Source organism: Haemorhous mexicanus, chromosome 21 (assembly GCF_027477595.1).
Source record: "Haemorhous mexicanus isolate bHaeMex1 chromosome 21, bHaeMex1.pri, whole genome shotgun sequence".
Classification (NCBI taxonomy): Eukaryota; Metazoa; Chordata; class Aves; order Passeriformes; family Fringillidae; genus Haemorhous; species Haemorhous mexicanus.
In genome coordinates, this window is record NC_082361.1 from 9,140,655 (window position 1) to 9,161,515 (window position 20,861).

General features: G+C 48.3%; 1 protein-coding gene across 1 annotated transcript in view; it reads right to left on the bottom strand.

Annotated features, from left to right (window-relative positions):
* Window positions 1–20,861, bottom strand: part of CACNA1B (calcium voltage-gated channel subunit alpha1 B) — a 200,412-nt gene that overhangs the window by 158,491 nt on the left and 21,060 nt on the right. The window contains exon 5 of the mRNA XM_059865534.1: window positions 6,646–6,749. Within this exon, the coding sequence (XP_059721517.1) occupies window positions 6,646–6,749 (104 nt within the window). The remainder of the gene's footprint in view (window positions 1–6,645; window positions 6,750–20,861) is intronic.

Genomic DNA, 20,861 nt, shown 5'->3' on the forward strand with positions numbered 1-20,861 from the left:
GCCTCAGCCTGCTGCAATTGCAGGATGAACCTCTCTGTTCAAGTTCCCACTCCCAGGACAAAGCAGAGGCCCCATGAAATTGAAATTTAGGTCTCCTCTGTATCATTTTTGTATTCTAGGCTTTGATTTTCATTGTGGCTTAAGAGAAGGGCAAATAAAGGAAGTGCAGCTCTCCTGGACTAACCAAAACCACAGAAGGAGCAAAGGACCCACATTCAGTAGGATCAGTCACTGCCCCCTCCTGCAAGAAACCAGGAAAGAAAAAATTTCTCCCTCATTTCATGTTTGCAATGATGGCTTTGTTAAAAAGAGTGATGAGCAAAGAAAAAGGGAAAAAAGAATTCTGCTTTTTTCTTCTCTTTCCTCTCCCTTTTAAGCACAGCCTTGGAACAGACTAAAAGCAAGGAGGAAGCCAGAATCTCATCTCTTTCCATGATGCAGCTCTTCTGCTGCAAATAATTAACACCAGGCAAAGTCAGACCTCAGCAGGTACCAGTGCACTGGGAACAAATGAAGGATTGTCTCTGTAATGAGGGGAAGGAGGACACAAGAACATTTTGCCATTGTGACAAATTAATCAGCACTGCTCTCCTCCAGCCTCTGCACGTCTTGCAGGCAGAGTTTTATGATCTCAGTCTGGCAAAAGTCCTCAGGATGGGAAAACTTGTCATGAAATTCAGCAGGACACATCCCCGAGGCAGCTGGGGTCAGGGAGGTGGGGATGGGGCTGTCCTGCCTCCCAAGGAGCTGCTCCAACACCACAGAAACCTCAGTGACCCCGGGACAGCAGAGACACAGAGATCCCCCAGGGAGCCTGGAGCACAGCACGGGGAGGGTGTATTGTGGGATCAAGCTCCCAGGCTCCAGATTGCTCAGAAAAGAGTGAGAAAAAGAATTAAATCCCCTTGTCCATGTCCCTTTTGCCTTGCCCCTTGTCCCCACGAAGTACCAGCACAGCTGGAGCTGTGTGCCCTGCCAGGCTCTCATTTGTGCAAAGCTGCTGCACCCATTCCAAACATCTCCCCAGAGTCCCTGTGATCCCTTAGGATTTTAGCTTTTATATATTCCATATATTTGTAACCCTCCAGTTCTTTAGTGGATAACTCCAAACTCCACACACAGGGTCAGCTGCTGCTTCCCCATTTTGGGCAGACACAACAATTCCTCTCCAGGCCTGGCAATCAAGGACACCTCACTGCCTCAGGGACCAGAGATGGACACAAAAGTGAGTTTGGGGGCAGCAAACTTGGGGTCAATGACTTCATTAGCTGAAGCTGTAATTGGCAGATGAACCCAATAATGGCCCAAACTTATAAAAGGTTGAAACCCGTGACCCATCATCCATTTTGGGTGTAGGCCCTGGGGGCTTTGTCTGCCCTAAATGTACCTGAAGGACCTTCAATAAATATTCCTGCTTTTTATTGCCTTAATTCTGTCTGGCCTCTGGTTTTAGATATCCCAAAAAGGCATCCCCTGCCCCAGGTGATCCCATAAAACAGAGGTGTGGCACACCCAGGACAGAGCAGTTCTGGGGAAAGCACATCTTCTCCAGCTCAGCTCTCACAGCCAGATGAGTAAACCCTGGCAGCAACCATCACTCTTCACTGCCTGGGCTGGAAATACCTCAGGCTTCACCATAAATATTTGAGGACATGACAAGCAGCATTTTTCACACTCCAGAGGCACAGACTCCCAGGATCCCAATGCATCACTCTGGGAGCATGGCCTCTCTGGCCAGAATTCCGGCTGTCTCGCCACCCTCAGCGCTCCCCCCGCCTGGGTCCGTGCCAAAAAGCACTTAGCCTTGAAATAAGTTCAATCATCTTCCTCCCAGCATCCCAGGATAACGTTTATCCTCTTTGCATTGTGTAATCCAAAGCATCAAAACAGTTCAGCCATGTATTGTGTGGCATCATGCAGCTCATTAGCAGGCAAAATTAATACCCGAGCTGTAGGAAACCCCATAATCCCAGCAGGCTGTGGGAAATGCTGGGAGCTGGGAGGGGAACAGCAGCAGCAGGAGAAAAACAGCATTGAAGGGGCTGCTGAGGGAGGGAGCACTGGGAAGACAAAGTGGGAAGGGGGATGGGAATGGGGATGGGGATGGGATGGGATGGAGATGAGGATGGAGTTGGAATGGGGCTGGGGTATGTCAGGGCAGTGGGTTCCTGGCCAGGTAATAATTGACATAGATTTAATGTATTTCAGAAGGCTATTAATAATATTTTTAAAGAAACCCATACTTTTTTACCCTAGTTTGTTACAGGTGGACTTAATTGGTCCTTTACTTAAAAACACCATCACCACTGGCTAATTAGAAACCACCCTTTGGTGCACAAATCTCCATAACACATTCCACATGTGCACAACAAGAGGTGCAGCAGGTTAAGATAAGAATTGTTTCTCTTTCTTTTTTCTGATCTTCTCACAGCCTTCCCAGAAAGGCCTGGGAAAGCTGTGCCTCCTCTCCATGGCCAGAGAGCTGCTGCCACAGGGGTTGGGATGGGGTTGAGGCTGGGGATGGGTTGGGGTGCCCAGCACAGGACAATAAACCAGAATTAAATCAGAAAAAGATTCCCTGTGGGGCAGCACTTCTCAACTGCATGTGGGGGTTTTTCCCTGCTGGCTGCAAACCATGGTTAGAGTTCAATAAAAAATTCATGGGGATCATCCCAGGGTGTGTTGTGGCCAGAAGGGAAGCTGTGACATCCCAATCAGCAAATGAGCCTGTGTTTGAGGGACACAGGAGGGCAGCTGGGGTCAGCACCTCCTGCCATGGTTTGCAGTCAGAACAATCTCGTGGTGCCACCAGAGGCAGCCAGTCTTTTTTTTTTTTTTTGAAAAGTTGTAGTCTCCTGTATTGTTACCTAGATCACAAACAAAGAGTTTACAAAGGATTTAATAAAATTAACCTCCCACTGCAGTCAGCACATAAAGATGTTCCAAGGGAAATACATTATGGGCACAAATTCCTAAATATTTTCACCACTTCAGTTCTACCACTCTTAGAGAATGCCACCTCAGTTTTTGGGGAGTGAGGTGCCCCAGCTTTTGAAACAGAGGTAGCATCACCCAAGGGCCTGGAGGGATGGGCCAGCAAAACTTGAAGCAGGTGTCAGATCTCCTAATTCCACCTAGTTTTCAATTACTTATTTTATCATTTATATTTTCCCCTTTCTTGTGTGTGTCTGTGACTGGGGAGACATCCAGCCCAATTCCCAGCATATGGATGCTTGTGACCCGTGGAGTTCTGGAATTCCACGGGTCACAAGCAGAAGGAAATGAGCTCCTGGATGTTAGTGGGATCAAAAGGGAGAGGAATTTCTCCTCCTGCTCTCCTGGCCCTGTGCAGTCCTGAGCTCCCAAATCAGCTGTGACACTCAGCAAAAGCTCTGCAGAAGGAAATAATCTGTATTTTTCTGCTCTATTGGGTTCTGCAGGGCTGCTGAGTTTCCTTGGTTCATGGAAGAATCAAGCACCAGGGAAGGAAAATGGAAAAAGGGGGAAGTACAAAGTGAGGAGCAGGGAGGAAAATCCCCCACAAGGGACACAAAACCACTGCTCCAGAGGATGCTGAGTCCTGCTGGAGAGCCCCAGATATTCCACAAAAACCAACCAAACTCCCTGGATTTCAGGAGCTGCTTCAGTCACAGCTCCCTTGTGCACCTCTGACCACTGCACCACTCCAGGAAATCTCTGAATACCCCTGGAAAACAACACAGAATTCCCTGTATTTCCTGTATTTCTGTGATTCAATTTCTGTATTTTCCAGTGCTATCCAGCCTGGCAGGGAGGAGCTGATCCCAGTTTCCCCAGTCAGAGCCCCCCTTTGGCACTGGGGTGAGCAGGTCCAGCCCAGCATCCACCAGGAATTACTGAGCTTCTTGGACCCCCCCTGGGGCCTGAGACTGGGGCTCATTTCTATATTCTCTCTTTTCCAAACTTCCACATCTCCCATCACTCTGTTGCTGCTGCTACAGAATCATGGAATCCTCCAGGTAGGAAAAGGCCTCTAAAATCAGCAAATCCAACCATCAGCCATGTCCCCAGGTGCCACCTCCACACACTTTTTAAACATTTCCAGGGATGCTGACACTTTGGGCAGCCCATTCCAATGTTCCCTAAGCCTTTCCATGAAAAAACTCTTCTTATATCCAACCTAAGCCTACCCTGGCACAATTTGAGGCCATTTCCTCTGATCCTGTCCCATGATTCCAGAAGAATCAGCAGAGAGGGAAGGTTGTTTGCTCTTTATTTCAACACAGGCTTCATCTCTTGTTGCAAATTTTGGGAGCAGGTGATTCTGGGCATCCCAACGGGGTCAGTTTTCCAAGACTTCCTCAAACAGTCAAACCCAGGAGCCAAACCCACTCATAACTGGTATCTGCTCAGTGTTGATATGGATTCACAAATAATTCCAGAAAAGCAGAAAATTCCATCAAGATTTATGGCAGAACTCTGCACAATTTAGGAGGAAGTTCAATAATTTGTTGTCATTTTTGATTTAGGCAAGGTTGGACAGGGCTTGGAGCAGGAGCTGGAGCTGATGCAGTCTCGAGGATGTGATGGCTTTGTGTCCTTGAGTGAAGCTCTATCCTATGGAAGTCAACTTCTCCATGCCTTTCTCCACGCAGAAACCCAGGCAAACAATAGCTCCAAATTAAATTTCTCTTTTTTTTTTTTTTTCCTTTTTTTTCCATGGTGCTGTCTGGGCTGTTGGCTGCAGAGCACATTGACACAGTCTCTGCTTTCTGAGGGGCTTTCCTTTTTCCTGGTGTCTTTATATCACTCCTCCTTTCAGATATAGAATCATGGAATAGTCTGGGTTTAAAAGGACTTTAAAACTTACCCCATTCCACCCCTGCCATCGGCAGGGACACCTTCCACTGTCCCAGGGTGCTCCAAGTCCTGCCCAACCTGGCCTTGGACACTGCCAAGGGGCAGCCACAGCTGCTCTGGGCCTCCCCACCCTCACTGGGAAGGATTTTTATACATTTTATACCTTTTTCCTTCCCTGCTCAGCAGCTCCAAGCACACCAGGAGCCCTGTGCTCCACACCTGTGCTGTGATGTTTATTTCCTCAGCCTCTCCCCAGGAATTATTCCAGGCAAGGACGTCAAACCACTCTGTGAAACAGAAATTAAAAGCTCCCCTCTGTGAGGAAGATTTTCTCATCCTCACCACTAACACAGGGAATCCTGCACAGAGCTGTGTTTTTAAGAGGAGATTCACATTTATATAATATTCATATTTTGCCCCAAGCAACAAGAGGCTTTCAGGAGAGTCAGACAGAGTTCTCCAGCTCCTGCTCACCAAACCCCTTTGATTCCAGCACAAAGGAGCAGGAGCCTGTAGGATTTGGGGTTGGTTTAAATCCCACTGTGGAACAAGGGAGATGAGGCACCTAATGAACCACACTCAGCCCTGCTGGGGTAATCCCTGAAAATCAGCCATCAGACAAAGCCTCTGATACACCAGGATGCCCTGTAAATGGATTTGATCAATAATAAATGGCTTTGGTCAGATATTGATCAGTTATAAATCGATTTGGTCACTTGCTGATCAGTTGTTGATTGTGATGATTATTCCTGCACTGAAGGGTGTGACACAGCCTCACCCACAGCCCTCTCCCCTCCTCAAACACCACTGCACTGCAGCCCATAGCCTGTGCTTTGAGGAGGAAAACAATAACAAAATAATACAAATCAGCATTGGTATGTTCTTTGGAAAACACTTTCCTTTCTCCAGTCACTCAAAAAAAGAAGAGGAAAGGTGCAGCACTGAAGGGCTTTTACCACACAGCAGCAAGAACTCATTTTTAATTCCCCTGCTGCCAAGAGGCAGAAAAAAATCCAGATTTTAATACATTTCAATGATCTCAATTGCCTGCATGATCTAAGAAGAAACTCAGTGCAGAATGAGGTGCCAAAGTCTGAGAGCTTTATAGTCCTGGGTGTGTAAATTCCAGATCACATCTCCCCAGATGCTGGGAATGTTCCAGCTTCAGACTTGGCACCTTGATTCCTGCAAAGGTCCAAACCCAAAACTCAGCTGCAACAAACACCAAATCCCTGGCTGACCCCTGGGGTTTGAACATCAAGGGACCAGCGTGTCCCCAAAATCCAGACATTGGTTCAAGCAGGCAGAGATCAAGCAAACAAAACAAATCAATAAAAAAAATCAAAAGCAAGAAAACAAAAAACACCACAAAAAAAAATCCCAAACCTGAGATCTTTTAATTGCCTTGAGTTTGAGCTTCCCCTTTCCCCAGGCTGCATCAGTGGCATTATCCACATTTCCATGTCCCACTCCAGCATTTTATTGGTGCCAGCAGGTCTCTGAGGGCTTTTCAAGGCAGCACAGAAGTGTTGGCTGCACTGCCCCAAATCAGTCTAATTCCACACAAAAGTTCACTTCACTCTTGGGTCTGGATTCAGAATCATCTCAGTGCAGGGTTTTTCACCAGCCTGTCCCCCCACCCTAGGGCTGTATGGAAATATCCCCCTGCAAGGAGAGGACAGGGTGGGATATGTGGGAAGGGGACACAGCGTGATGTGTCACCCATCTCTCTCAGTAATACCCCCTAAAATCAACACATCTTCCCTTTTAATACCCAGGTGGGGACAGAAATTCAGAATGCCTTACCCTGATAGGACGCCCAGCACCAAGTTGAGCATGAAGAAAGAGCCAATGATGATGAGAGGGATGAAGTAAAGCCAATTCCAGGTGTTTCCTGCAGCATCGTTTGTCTGGAAACAAAGGGAGAGACAAACACAGGTATTATTTCACCTCAGAAAGGAAACACCACCCAGAGCCTGCAGGGCAGAGGAGATTCCCTTTGGAATTCCATAGCAGTGGCCACCACTGATGTCTGGGTCAGTCCTGCTGTGTTCAGCAGCTGAAATTCCAGCCAAAGAGCTGGTTGTCCCAACATCCACACCATGCTTTTTCCTCAGCTCTAGTGGGGAGATCCCTCTGTTATCTCTGTCAGTGACCTGATGAGGGGATGGAGTTCACAGGTGACACCAGGCTGGGTGGGACATGCATGTGCTGGAGGGCAGCTGGCCCTGCAGAGGGGTCAGCCCAGGGTGGATCCATGATGTCACACCATGGGCTGAGGGTCAGCAAGGGTCCTGTCCTTGGGTCACAGCTCCAGGCTGGGGCTGGAAAGCTGGGAAAGGCCCTGGGGTGCTGTAACAGTGGCTGGACATGAGCCCAGGTGTGCCCAGGTAGGCAAGAGGCCAATGGCACCTGGGCTGTCCCAGCCATGGTGCATCCAGCAGGACCAGAGCAGTGACCACCCCTGTGCTGGGGCACCTCAAATCCTGTCTCCAGTCCTGGGCTCCTCAAGAAGGACCTTGAGGGGCTGGAATGTGTCCAGGGAACAGTCTGGAGTCCCAGGAGGGGCTGAGGGAGCTGGAAAGGAGCTCAGCCTGGAGCAAAGGAGGCTCAGGGGGGACCTTGTGGCTCTGCACAGCTCCTGACAGGAGGGGACAGATTGGAGGAGGGGGGGTGTCAGGCTCTGCTCCCAGGGACAGGGACAGGAGGAGAGGGAACGGCCTCAGGCTGGGCCAGGGGAGGTTTAAGTTGGACATTAGGGAAAATTCCTTCATGGAAATGCTGCCCAGCCCTGGCACAGCTGCCCAGGGCAGTGGTGGAGTCCCATCCCTGGAGGGATTTAAAAGCAGTGTAGGGGGCATGGGTCAGTGCTGAGGGAATGATGACCTTAAAGGCCTTTTCCAGCCTAAAGAATTCCACAGTTCCAGGCTGACCCTACTGCAGGACCAAACCCCATTTTTAGGTGGCCTAACCCTGTGCAGGCTCCCTGCAGCAGCCTCCTCCCTCCCCAGCTTGGCTCCCACTCCCAGCACCACATTTCCACCTGAACAGAGCCACTCCAGCAGGGAACCACAGCCTTCCCTAAAGCTGGGCTGCAGTTCAGCCCAGGATCTGCTCACACCCAGACAAGGAGTCTGCAAGAAACCCAGGATCTCTGGAATGCTGGAATTCCACATCTGCTCACTCAGCACCTCGGGCTCCTGCCAGCCAAACCCACCCTGAGCTGGCAGCAGTGGCAGATGAACGGGAGGGGAGGGTGGTGCAGTTTATGACAAAGTTTCTGCATTCATCAGCCACAAGGGAGCTCTTTGGGGAAGTGCTGAACAGGAAAATGCCACATGGCCATTGACAGAATCCCAGTGCTGAGGAAAATGCAAATTCCTCTCTTGTGCAGGAAGAATGCAGCAATCTGAGGATCTGATGTTGGGTGGAAGGAAAAGGAGAAGGGGAGCAAAAAGGACAGTAAAGACCTAAACACTTCTTCTCATCCTTCTCCCTCCTCCTGCAGAGGGTAAAAAAAAAAACCAGGAACCCTGAGCTCACCTCCCTGCCCAAAGGCAGAGCCTACAGAGAAGAGCTCAAAAACTGCATTAATTCTGATATTAGTGCTTTAACTCATTATCTGTGATGTTTTTTGGTCCCTCTTCCCAATCACATTCCCAAGAGTAATTTTGCTTGCAGGATTCACAGAAGGAAATGCTTTTAATGTGCTTTACCTCAGCCATGCATGTAGCTGGTGCCACCTCAAAAGTTTCTGTATAAGAAGTCACCCAATAAACAGCCAAAACCTAAATCACAGCATTCTGACAGGTGATAACATTTATTGCTGATAAATGATACTGATACAAGTAAATTCTTGCATTCTCCTTGTCCTTCTGCAGAGGGTAAAAAAAGCAGGAACCCTGAGCTCAGCTCCCTGCCCAAAGGCAGAACCCCAAAAAACTGCTCTCAAGCACCAACTGGCAAAAACTGCTCATTCTAACTGATATTGTTCCTTTAACTTATTATCTGTGCTGCTTTTGGCCAGTGTTCCCAATCATATTTCCAAGGATAACTCTGCTTGCAGGACTCAGAAAAGGAAGCACTTTAAATGTGTTTTACCTCAGCTGTGCATGTACCTGGTACCACCTCAAAAGTCTCAGTATGAGAAGTCACCCAATGAACAGCAACCCCCAAACTGTCAGAGTATTTCTCACAGGTGATAACACTTACAATATTTATTTATCAACGCAGGGAGCCCCCAGCCAGGGAATAATGTGCTCTGACTCCATGATTCAGAAGGCTGAACAATTGCTTTATTAAGCTATATTATCTTACACTACATACTATACTATATACTATACTACACTATACTAAATACACTATACTAAAGAAAAACCTGTGACCCTTTCCAGACTGTCACAACACAGCTTTGACCCAATTGCCAATCAGTCCAAACAACCATCAGCAGAGTCCAATTAACAAACTCTCTTCAGTAAACAATCTCCATAACACATTCCACATGTGCCAAACAAGAGCGGCAGCAAACAGAGATAGGAATTGTTTTCTCTTCTCCCTCTGAGCTTTCTCACTGCCTTCCTCACTGCTGTTCACCCAATGAACAACAACCCCCAAACTGTCAGAGTATTTCTCACAGGTGGTAACACTTATAATGTTTATAACATTTATATATTGATTCAGGGAGCCCCCAGCCAGGGAATAATGTGCTCTGACTCCATGATTCAGAAGGCTGAACAATTGCTTTATTAAGTTACATTATGTCACACTGCATACTATACTACACTCTATACTATACTACACTACTAAACTTTACTTACACTATGCTAAAGAAAAACCTGTGACCCTTTCCACACAGTCACAACACAGCTTTGACCCAATTGCCAATCAGTCCAAACAACCATCAGCAGAGTCCAATTAACAAACTCTCTTCAGTAAACAATCTCCCTAACACATTCCACATGTGTCAAACAACAACAGCAGCCGAGATAAGAATTGTTTTCTCTTCTTTCTCTGAGCTGTCTCACTGCCTTCCTCAGGAAAAATCCTGGGAGAGAGAATTATGTCTCTCTCTGTTCAAAGAGTATGTGAATACCACAATTTATACATAACATTTATAGCACTGACACAAGTAAATAACCCTGAGGTTTGTTAATAGGGTGCATGTCTGCACAAATCCTTCCTCCAGGAGCAAACACGAGACCAGCATCTCCCCAAATAGCAAACACCTCTCAGGAATGGCTGTGTCAGTTGATCAGTGACTCAGAGGAGAGGAATAGGCACTCAGCAACCTCACCACAAGCCCCCTGCTCAAGGTAAGGGACAAATGGATCTGAGGAGAAACAGCCCAGAGCAGAAATGCAGGGATGGCTCTGAGCTGCCCAATTAGGGTTTTGAAGGCCTTTGGAATAGCTGACATCCCACCCCAATTCTTCATTCCCTGGTTTGGCTTTCCATTCTTCTCTCTCTTTGCTTTCAGCTCTCTCCTTGCTCTGTTCTGCCCTGCATTTTTGCAGATGGGCTCAGAGGGAACAGGGAAACTCATCCTCAGCACTTCCTTCCCAATGTGAGGGGAAAAGGAGCCACTGATGATGAGAGGGATGATGTAAAGCCGATTCCAGGTGTGGCCTGTGGCACCATTTGTCTGGAAACAGAGAAAAAGGAGGAGTGGGGAAGTGTCTGGGACAATTTTATATTTAGGGTTTTATCTTTAGGGGCTGTTCTTCAGCTCTCATCTGGTCAATCAGACATCTCTGGCTGCAGCAAGCAGATCCCATCTAGGGAGGGCTAAATGGTCCCTTCCAGCTCAGGACATTCCATGGTTCTGTGAGGCTGGGAATGCTGTCAGCAGCCAAGGGGGGCTGGAGGGCCCATGGGGGGATCTGGAGGAAGGAACAGATGGGAGAAGGGAAAAGCACAGAAACATGCAAAGGAGTGCAGTGGGTTCACTGCTGTCAAATGATCATTTATCATTTATTTCTCCATTTGAAGCCCAAACTTGGCAACAGAGCCACAATTCCATGCCACGACCAAAGCCCTTAAAAACGAAATGTGTTGAAATACAACCAATTACCCACCCTTCCCTGAGCATCTGCTGGGTTACCTCCTGCTCAGGGCAGGCAGGGCCTGGCTCTGTTTGCTCTGCCTCGCTCACGAGGATCCAGGACAAACTCCACCTGGGATATGGTGACAAACACCAGGCAAAAGTGGTGACAAAGTGCTCCTTGAAAGCAGAGCCTTCTTGGATGTGCAGCACCTTTCCCAGTGCCCCCAAGTGTGGCAGATGAGTAATGTCACGGTTGACTCTCACAATTAAAAGGCAAATATCCTGTATATTTGTTAGAAGAAGTGTTATAGATTTATAGTTATTGTTTTAAAGATTTATAGTTACATTTAATAGATTTATAGTTATGTTTTATCACAATTAACAGGCAAATATGATGTATATATGTTAAGAGAAGTTTTATAGATTTATAGTTATGTTTTCCCCCCCACCTTGTATTGCTATCAGGGGTTGCCTGGGTTTGGGACATTTGGGAGGGTCAGCTCGTTACTATGGCAACAGCTGACCTCCAAAAAAGATGTCAGGCAGGGATCTCCTCCACTGGACAGTGAAGAAGGAGTCGATGGACAGAACTTTTGGGGGCTAAAGGGTTAAAAGGTGAAAACTCTATTGTGTGGGTGAGCACATGGTAGGAAAAATCTTCCGCTCCCAGCACTGTAATATTGTCTCTATTCAGTCTTCTGTTGTATTTTTTGATAAGGTTTTAATAAAACTTTTAAATGTTTTGGAAGTGAGTCTCATTTCTCACACAAGCGAGCTGGAGCCCAAGCATAGGGTACAGCCCTGGCTCTGCCACAGGGAGAGGCTCTTAATGACTCAAAACCTGACTGCTGCCAGGAAAATCAAACTCCTTCCCCCAGGGAAAGCCCCCAGAGTCTCACAGGCAGCTCTGTCTGCCCTGAGCCCTTCGTCCACAGAGCCACTGATCTCCAGGCTCACTCATTAAGCAGGAGGAGCCAAGAGATCAAATCAATTTTTATGTTCCAGCTACAACATTTCACTGCTGTAACGTCTGGCTGTCTGTCAGCGCCACTTGTGCCCACAGAGATGTAACAGGAGGGCAAGAGAAATGAAATAATCAACAGAATGTGCCAGAATTACAGCCAGAAATTCAGGAGGGGCTCACAGGGGGCTCTCACTCTGCTCCGGAGCCTCCTGGTTAAAAACAGCCATGGGGCTCTTCACAAGCAGTGCCCACACCCAGCCCCAGGAGTGCCCCGGGCATGAAAAGATCCACATTCCCTAAATGTGACAGCACAAGGCTCCCACAGCTGCACAGAGGGAAACTGAGGCAGCTGAGGAGCACTTTCAGGGCCAGAGTGATCTCCACCTCAAACATCTAAAGCCCACACAAACTCTGCACCCCTGGAGTGCTCTCCCTAAAATTCTGAGCTCTGCTCAGCCCCCAGCTGCTCCCACCCCTGACCTGGCACTTGTAGCAGGATACACCCAGCATGATAAAATACCCAAATACCCCTGATGCCTTGTGCCTAGAACAGAGGCTGGACAGAGCTGAAGAATAAAGCAGGGATTTATTCAAAGGCCTCCATGGATCCACCCTGGGCAGCACCAGAGCCCAGCCAGGGCTGCACCCAAGATGAACCAAAATGGCCCCAAAATGCACGGCCGGGCACGGGGTCTCTCCCTGGGATCAGTTCTGCTCCATTTGCACCTTGCAGTTCATTGTCCCAGCCCAGCTTTAGCCCAGGCACTCCCACCCTGCTTGTTTTTCTCTCTCCAGCCCACGGGGTTTGTGCTCCTGGGCTGAGATTTGGATCATTTGTCCTTGGTGCCCAGCTGGAGCAGGAATTATTTCGTCTCCCTGCTCTGTGCACAGAGCTCACCATCCCCTGATATGAAGCTCAGATCCACACACTAAAGCAGCACAGAATGTGAAAAATAGAAAAGCTGAAACCTGAGCCATCACCCAATTGCTAAATCCCCAAAAGCATCTCTCCAGCCTGTTCCAGGTGACTCTGCTCCATCGGCTGCCCTGGAGCTGCTGTCCCTGCTCACAGCTGGGTGTCACAGGACAGCCTTTCTCTGTTCTCTCCCTATTGATGCCTATTTTGGATACCTAAAACCAGAGGCCAGACAGAATTAAGGCAATAAAAAGCAGGAATATTTATTGAAGGCCCTTCAGGTACATTTTGGGCAGACAAACCCCCCAGGGCCTACACCCAAAATGGATGATGGGTCACAGGTTTCACACTTTTATAAGTTTGGGCCATTATTGGGGGTTCATCTGCCAATTACAGCTCCAGGTGATGAAGTCATTGACCCCAAGTTTGCTGCCCCCAAACTCACTTTTGTGTCCATCTCTGGGCCCTGAGGCAGTGAGGTGTCCTTGATTGCCAGGCCTGGAGAGGAATTGTTGTGTCTGCCCCAAATGGGGAAGCAGCAGCTGACCCTGTGTGTGGAGTTTGGAGCTATACCCTAAAGAACTGCAGGATTACCAATATTTGGAAAATATAAAAGTTAAAATCCTAAGGGATCACTGTATTGGCTCTGAGCATCCAGGGGCTCTCCTCTCTCCGTGCCCAGTGCTGGTGTCCCCAGGCAGTGACAGCACAGCCACCCCTCAGGGTGCAGGGACCTGTGGGGGAATTTTGGCAGCTGCAGCAGACTCAGAAGCCAAAGGCTGCTGTCCTGCAGAGGATTAAAGCCCTGAGCTGCAGAACAGGGCATTCTCCAGCACAGCACACAGCACTTCCCAGCACCAGGCCTTTTGTGGGGTGTCCAAGAGCAGAGCAGGGCCAGGGTTAATCCTCACTTTGTGCCTCAGGCACACAGAGCTGCTCAGGCCCTGCTCCCCCTGTTAACACGGTGGCAGCTGTGTCTGGTTATTAATTCATTCCAAGACACCCTTTGAAACAATCGACTTGAAAGCAGCCAACTGCTGCTTGCACTGTGCTGCAGAGCCCAGAAATGCCCTTTTATCACCTCTCATCTCCTTTCCTGCAGCCCTGGCCATCGCCCACCTTCCCAGGGCTGCTCCAAGGGCTGTTTCCTCATCCCTGGAAGTGCCCAAGGCCAGCTTGGATGGGGCTTGGAGCAACCTGGTCTAGGGGGAAGTGTCCCTGCCCCTTCCAGCCCAAATCCATCTGGGATTCTCATTCTTGTTGCTTCTCACTGTTCCAGCCCCATCCCATCACCAGGAAATGCCAAAAAAGCCTGGCCTGCTCCAGTATCCTTCTCCCAGCCCATCCCCATCCCCTCCCTGGGTCCCCAGGGTCTCTGCCTGCTTTTGGCTCCTTGCTCCACATCCCCAGGGAGCCTCAGGGCTCACCAGATCATCCCCAGGTCCCACTGCTGGCTCCATCAAAGGGAGCAGGAGCTGCTTTGGGAGGGGAAGAAACATCACATAAAATAACCTTTAATGTCAAAGACAAACAATTAAAGGGCTGCCATGTAAACGTTTTCTGAGTGGGGGTCAATAACGGGATTTAATTGGACAGATACAGCCAAACACCACAGACCATTTGCTTTTACCGTGTTTTTCATCAAAATACAAAATAGAGCACACCTAGGTTTACTCACTGAATCTAATCAATGGCACAGCCTGACTTATTCAGGGCAATTAAAGGGTAATATTCCCTTAGTTAAGTGTTTGTGCATTGAGAACTCTCAGCTGTCTTGGAGAGATGAACTCTCTTCACCCTCTGTCTGATTTTTCACAACTCTCTTCCTCACCATTCCTGATAATTAGCAAAGCTATTTATGGGTGATTTATTTCTATCTGCTCCTATTCTTACATTTAAATGAACACAGAAATTACTATGAATAAAATCAAAAATATTACAAGCATGTACAAGAGCACCTGGAACCTGCCTTACGATGAAAGCAGAAGGAGAAAAAAACCTTTTTGTTAAAAAAGGCTTTAATCTTTTCAACCTTCTGTAGCCTTTCTGACTCAGAAACACCACTGAGCCCTGCACTGAGGAGGTCTCTGCTGCAATCCCCACCCTCCCAGGAGGTGAAACGGGGTCACAGCCAGGTGAAAGGTGAGCTGCTCCCACCTTCCCCAGCAGGGCAGTGAGAGAAATCCCAATTCTCAAGTGCTGACCTGTGGATGCTGAGAACTGGTCAGAGACAAACTCAGATAAACTTTCCCAGGCATTGCTCTGTGCAGTTTTGTGAAAGTTCAGAGAAGGAATTAAAACAATTCTTGAGCTTTGCAGCTGGTGTTGTTTTCCCCTAAGATATTTACCAGAAGGTGTTGTGCCTAATGAGCCAATGATGTGGGGCTAATTAGCCAATGGTGCAAGAACTATTGATTGAGGACCAATCAGGTCCACCTGTATCATAACTGTCTTAAAAAGTGTGTTTTTTAATAAGATTGCATTTAGCCCTCTGAGACAATGGAGCCTTCATGTCACTTTATTCACCCTTCCTCAACACAATAGTGACACTGGCCCCACGTGCTGCTCCATACAGAGCACCAGCATCTGCAGAAAGCCTTTCCCCATCCCATTGAAATGCTATCTGGGCTCAAATCCAGCCCAGTTTTCAGGAGCCTCTAAACTTCATGTAAGGTCCAGACAGCAATTTGAGACTGGAGACACAGCCTTGAGCATCACCAGGGGAAGATTAGGCTGGGAATTAGGAAAAAATTCTCCACTGAAAGAGGGACTGAGCACTGGAATGGAGTCACTGTCCCTGGAGGTGTTTAAAAAACACTGGATGTGACACTCAGGGCCATGGTTTTGTTGACAAGGTGGTGTTAGGTCATAGGTTGAGATCATCAAGTCCAAAGGTGTTTTCCAACCCAATTCTGGGGTTCTGTGATCTGATCTCCTCCTAGAGCACATTATACCTGTGCCTTTGGGGGGGTTGGACACCAGGGAAGATCCCATGGCAGAGGAAGTGTTTCCTGGGAGCCCTTTGGGATCTGATCTCCTCCTAGAGCACATCATAACTGTGCCTTTGGGGGGTTGGACACCAGGGAAGATCCCATGGCAGAGGAAGTGTTTCCTGGGAGCCCTTTGGGATGGGGTCAGCAGTTGTAGGAAAAGCCCTCAGAGGGTCTCCAGTGGCCTCTGCCCTCCCCTCACACCAAAGCCCTGACAAAGCCTGAGCTCTGGGAGGAGACCCCAAACCCCTGCACATCTACACTCAGATCCATGCTCCTGAGAGGATCCTCTCTCTTTGAGGTCTCTGAGCTACTCCACTCCTCCTTTTCACCTTCACACACACCTCAATCACCTCCCCCTTTAAGATTCTCATTTTCCACCTTTTATTTCCTCTGGCAGGACCCAGAAAGTGCCAAAGAAGAGTGAAGGGAGATATAATTCCCTCAAATACACCAATCCAGAGCTGGGTTTTCCTCTGAAAGCATCCAAATGCATAAAGTCAACACAAATACAAGAAGACTCTGGGTAAAATCCTCAAAGCTGGCAGCATTTTAATTTTGCACAATAGCAGTAGATGTGGGAACACGTTTTAACTGTGGTTGTTGCAAGCAATATTAATGTTAATTCAGCCAAGTCTAAATAGAAGCAAATCCTCCCCTTTGTTTCTCCCCTTCTGCAGAGCTGGGGAGGCTGAAAAAGCAAAACCACTGCTGTTTAATGCCTTGATCCAAAGGCTTATGGCACCAATATATCAATACATAAATATGCTAACAGGGTTTCTTGATAAAAAATTCATTCTTTCCCCAGCTAGCATGAACTCACTCAGCTGCTTTATTCATGAGCCTGCCTGGCACTGGGAAAGCTCTGCCACTGTCAGAAATAACAGGCTGGCCAAGGGACTCTACCCCTTTTTAATGTTTTTATTTTGATTTCGTAGCCTCTCCTCCCTTTCTTTTATTTTTAAACAGCTGTGGGCTTGAATTATGGATGGAAACGGTGCAGACTGCTCCTGGTGGGGACAGGTGAGGCACATTCAGGGTGAGGAAGGGCAGCCTCTGCCTGGGGTTCTCCAGAGGAAGCTTTGCCCCAGCAAACACCTGCCCAGCCCCTCTCCGAGCCCCACAGGGCACTTACCTGGAAGATAAGGAGGGTTTAAGGCCAGGTTAGATGAGGCTTGGAGCAGCCTGGTCTGGTGGAAGCTGTCCCTGTCCTCAGCAGGGAGGCTGGAACCAGATGATCTTTAAGGTCCCTTCCAACCCAAACCATTCTGTGATTCTCTGAGGATTCATTTCACACATTTTACCACAAATCTAAAAGCCACCGAGCTCATGAGACCAAGAAATTCCAGCATTTCACAAAAGGGGACTCGAGCTGAGGTGCTGCAGGGGGAGCAGGCTCAGCCAGCAAAACCCCAAATATTCTGATTCCCAGCAGCAGTGCCTCAGCCACCCATCTGCAGGTTTCCCTGAGCACACAGGACTGGCCTTTCCTGGGAAGGGGCACAAGGAGAGCACAGAAGCTCTTGGCCTTGGGTGCTGCAGTTGGAGGGAGCACCTTGAAAAACAAATTCTGCTGCTGAGCTTTGAGTTCTTATCAAGCACAAATCATTCATGGAGAGAACTCCTGTGTGAGTCAAGCTGCACTTGGAGGAAATTCAGCACTCTCTGGACATGCTGTTCTTACTCTGCAAAGGCTTCAGGTGTCTGAAGAGCCAAAGCTGTCCCCAAATGTGCTCTGAAAGTCATGAGAAGGGAGAAATATCCCTGGGTATAAATAAATAAACACCAACACAGATTTAGAGCCCTGCTCTCCCTGGCTGCTCAGGGACACAGGAGATTTTCTGTGTCTGCATTCAGACCCACCCAGAGATTTGCTGGTCTAGTGAGTAGATGCAGAATAAACTTTTCCTGCCACTCAGCAGTCCCTGGGCCCTGCAGCCCCTTGGTCAGCAGAGACACAGAGCAATTCCCAGAGCAATCCAACACTCCAGCATTTCCTGCTTTGAGCAGAGGAAACTGTGGGGCAAGGCCCAAGATCATTGCAAATAACAACAGCCCTAAGGATAATGCACAGGCTTCCTCATCATCCTAATGCAGATCCAGACTCTTCCTGATTTTCCTTCTAAACATCACCAGCAAATATTCCCAAGAAGTTTCCAGTAGCAGAAAATTGGTTGAATGAATTAAAGCCTTGATTCCATGGTAGAAAATCAGAACCAAGGGCTGTTGCACACCTGCATTTTCCAGCAGAGGACTGGCAATGACCAGAGTATCAATTTATTTTGGTTAGGCTACCTTCTCATTCTTATCTTCTAATGAGACACCTCCAGCAGTTCAGCTTTTCCTTAATTATGAGCAAAAAATATCCCTGTAAATAAATCTACAGCTCAGGAGCTGGAGCTGAGAGCTCAGTCCCACAGAACTGAGAGCACAGCAAAGCCCCCAGGCCCAAGAGCCCTTTGTCAATGCAATCCCTACTCAGAACAAGATTCCAAAGGTCTTTTATCCTTCCTATTTCAGACAAAACAGAACAAAAAATCAGTTGGGCATGATTCTCTCAGCTCCTTCTAAAGACATTTCACAAGGTTTTGTGAAGACATTTTAAATAAAAAGGACTCTCTGCTCTAGGAAAGAAAAAAAAGGTTTTTCCTAACCAAAAGCCTTGCCAAGTTGTTCCAAATTTGAATGAGAACTGCCTGTGAAATTCCAAATTGAAGTGTGAAAATATTTACTACAGTGTATATTCATTAAGCCCGTAAAAAATGATGAGCCCAGCTCAAAGCTGCTCCTCTCTGGACTCCAGGAGGAGGAAACAACCTGGGAACAGGGATGAACAGCAAAGGTTTTGCCACAGACCAGTTCAACAAACCAACCCCAGAAAGGGCAGGGACACCCAGGGGGTTTTTTGGGATGAGCTGCTTCCCACAGCTCCGGGGGGATTTTCCTCCCCTGCAAGGGCTGGGTTTTAGAATCATAGAATACTTTGGGTTGGAAGGGATCTTAAAACCCATCTCATCCCTCCCCCTGCCATGGGCAGGGACACCTTCCACCATCCCAGGCTGCTCCCAGCCCCAATGTCCAGCCTGGACTTGGACTGCCAGGGACGGGGCAGCCACCACCTCTCAGGCAATCTGTTGTTTTTTCTCCAAAAGATAAAGTTCCTGGCACAACAGAGCTTTTAAAAGGAATTTTTAAACCCATTTTTTTGTTACAGCAACACTTTCATTATCTCTTGTGTTTTCACACACCATCCCTGGCAGTGTCCAAGGCCAGGTTCGACACTGGGGCTTGGAGCCACCTGGAATGGTGGAAGGTGTCCCTGCCCATGGCAGGGTGTCTTAGGTTGAAAGATGTGGTTGGGGCCATCTGTCAGAGCTGGGACAGTTATCTCTGTTCACTGGGCAGTTTTCTTTATCTCTCCCCCAGCCAATCCTCCCTCCAGGAGACCTCTTCTGTCCATGGCCAGGGAGTGTCCCTGCAGGGCTGATCAAATTCCATCATCCCATGGGGAGATGCTCCGCCCAGGGGAGGAGCCAAGCATTCCTACCTGGATCCAATCTGACCTGGGAACAGCACAGCAGCCTTTGCCCACTGCATTCCCAGAGGAGCAGCTTTCTCCTGCCCTGCATTCCCAGAGGGAGAGCAGGCCCATCTCCAGCAGCCCTGGAGCTGCAGAGGAAAACTCCCCCCTTGTGCAGGATCCCTGCTCCAGCAGAACCACAGCTGGCACTGCAGGAGGGCTGAGCCCCCCTGGGATGGGACTGTGCCACCACCCTGAGCCCCCCTGGGATGGGACTGTGCCACCACCCTGAGCCCCCCTGGGATGGGACTGTGCCACCACCCTGAGCCCCCCTGGGATGGGACTGTGCCACCACCCTGAGCCCCCCTGGGATGGGACTGTGCCACCACTCTGAGCCACCCTGGGATGGGACTGTGCCACCACCCTGACACACAGGGGGTCAGGGCATGCTCTGACTCTGGCAGTGGGTTGTTTTCTTTATTTAAACTATTGCATTTTTATTTTTAATTTCCCTAGTACAGAACTGTTATTCCTGCTCCCATATCTTTACCTGAGAGTCCCTTAATTTCAAAATTATAATAATTCAGAGGGAGTGGGTTTGCATTTTCCATTTCAGGGGAGGCTCCTGGCTTCCTTAGCAGACACCTGGCTTTTCAACAACTACAAAATCAAGTGAAACCTCCACTTTGGGTTTTCTCAGACCCATTCTGTCACTCTGTGTCATACAGCAGGGATGGCAGAGCACTGGCACAATCTGAAAGCACCCAGCTGCCTTTTGCATCCTGGGCAGGAAAGCAATTCCCAGGCACGTTCAGGGCTGTTTGTACCCTCACTGCTTTCATGCTGTTGAGCTGCAAGTAGGTTTCTTCAGCTGGAGTTTTTTTCTTGGCAAGCCCCCACGGTTATGCTGCTGTTTGGAGAGGTTTCACTGCTTTTCAGAGAGCAACTGCTGCCTTGAAGAGACTCTTGAAGTTTGTCTGATATATGTCACTCTCCTGCTGTATAGCTGAAATGTCTCCTATTAAACCTGGAGGTGGCCACCCCACAGTCATTTGGAATAAATCTTCCCTGAGACATTAAATAAACCCCAGAAGATTCAGGGAGGTGCTTCAGCTCCTGCTCAGCCTCACACATTTGCTCAAGGGCTGTTCTGAGCAGGGGGATTTGCTGGAGCAGGGCTGAAATGGCTCAATCCTCTCAGGCTTGTTCCACTGGCCAGGGTCTCTGTACAAATCACAAACAGGACAGGACTGCTGGGAACGTGCCTTGAGCTGTTTTATTTTCCAGCACCAGCCTCATTACCTGGTTATGACAATGGGAAGATGCCATCAGCTCACATCCCAGGCAGCAGACAAAGAAGTTAATGTTACAACTCACTTTAAAAGTTTTTTGACCAATCACACAAAGCAAAAGCACACTGACAGTATTTATACCTGTATAGTATATATTCTATATTGACAGTGGTTCTATCCAACCACTATAAGCACAGGTACCTTTGGTTAAACATTGCTTGCTTATTTCAAATGCAACACCTGCTTGTGTGCCTTAAACACAATGCACAGAGCTCCATTTTTAAGCTTAAAACTTCC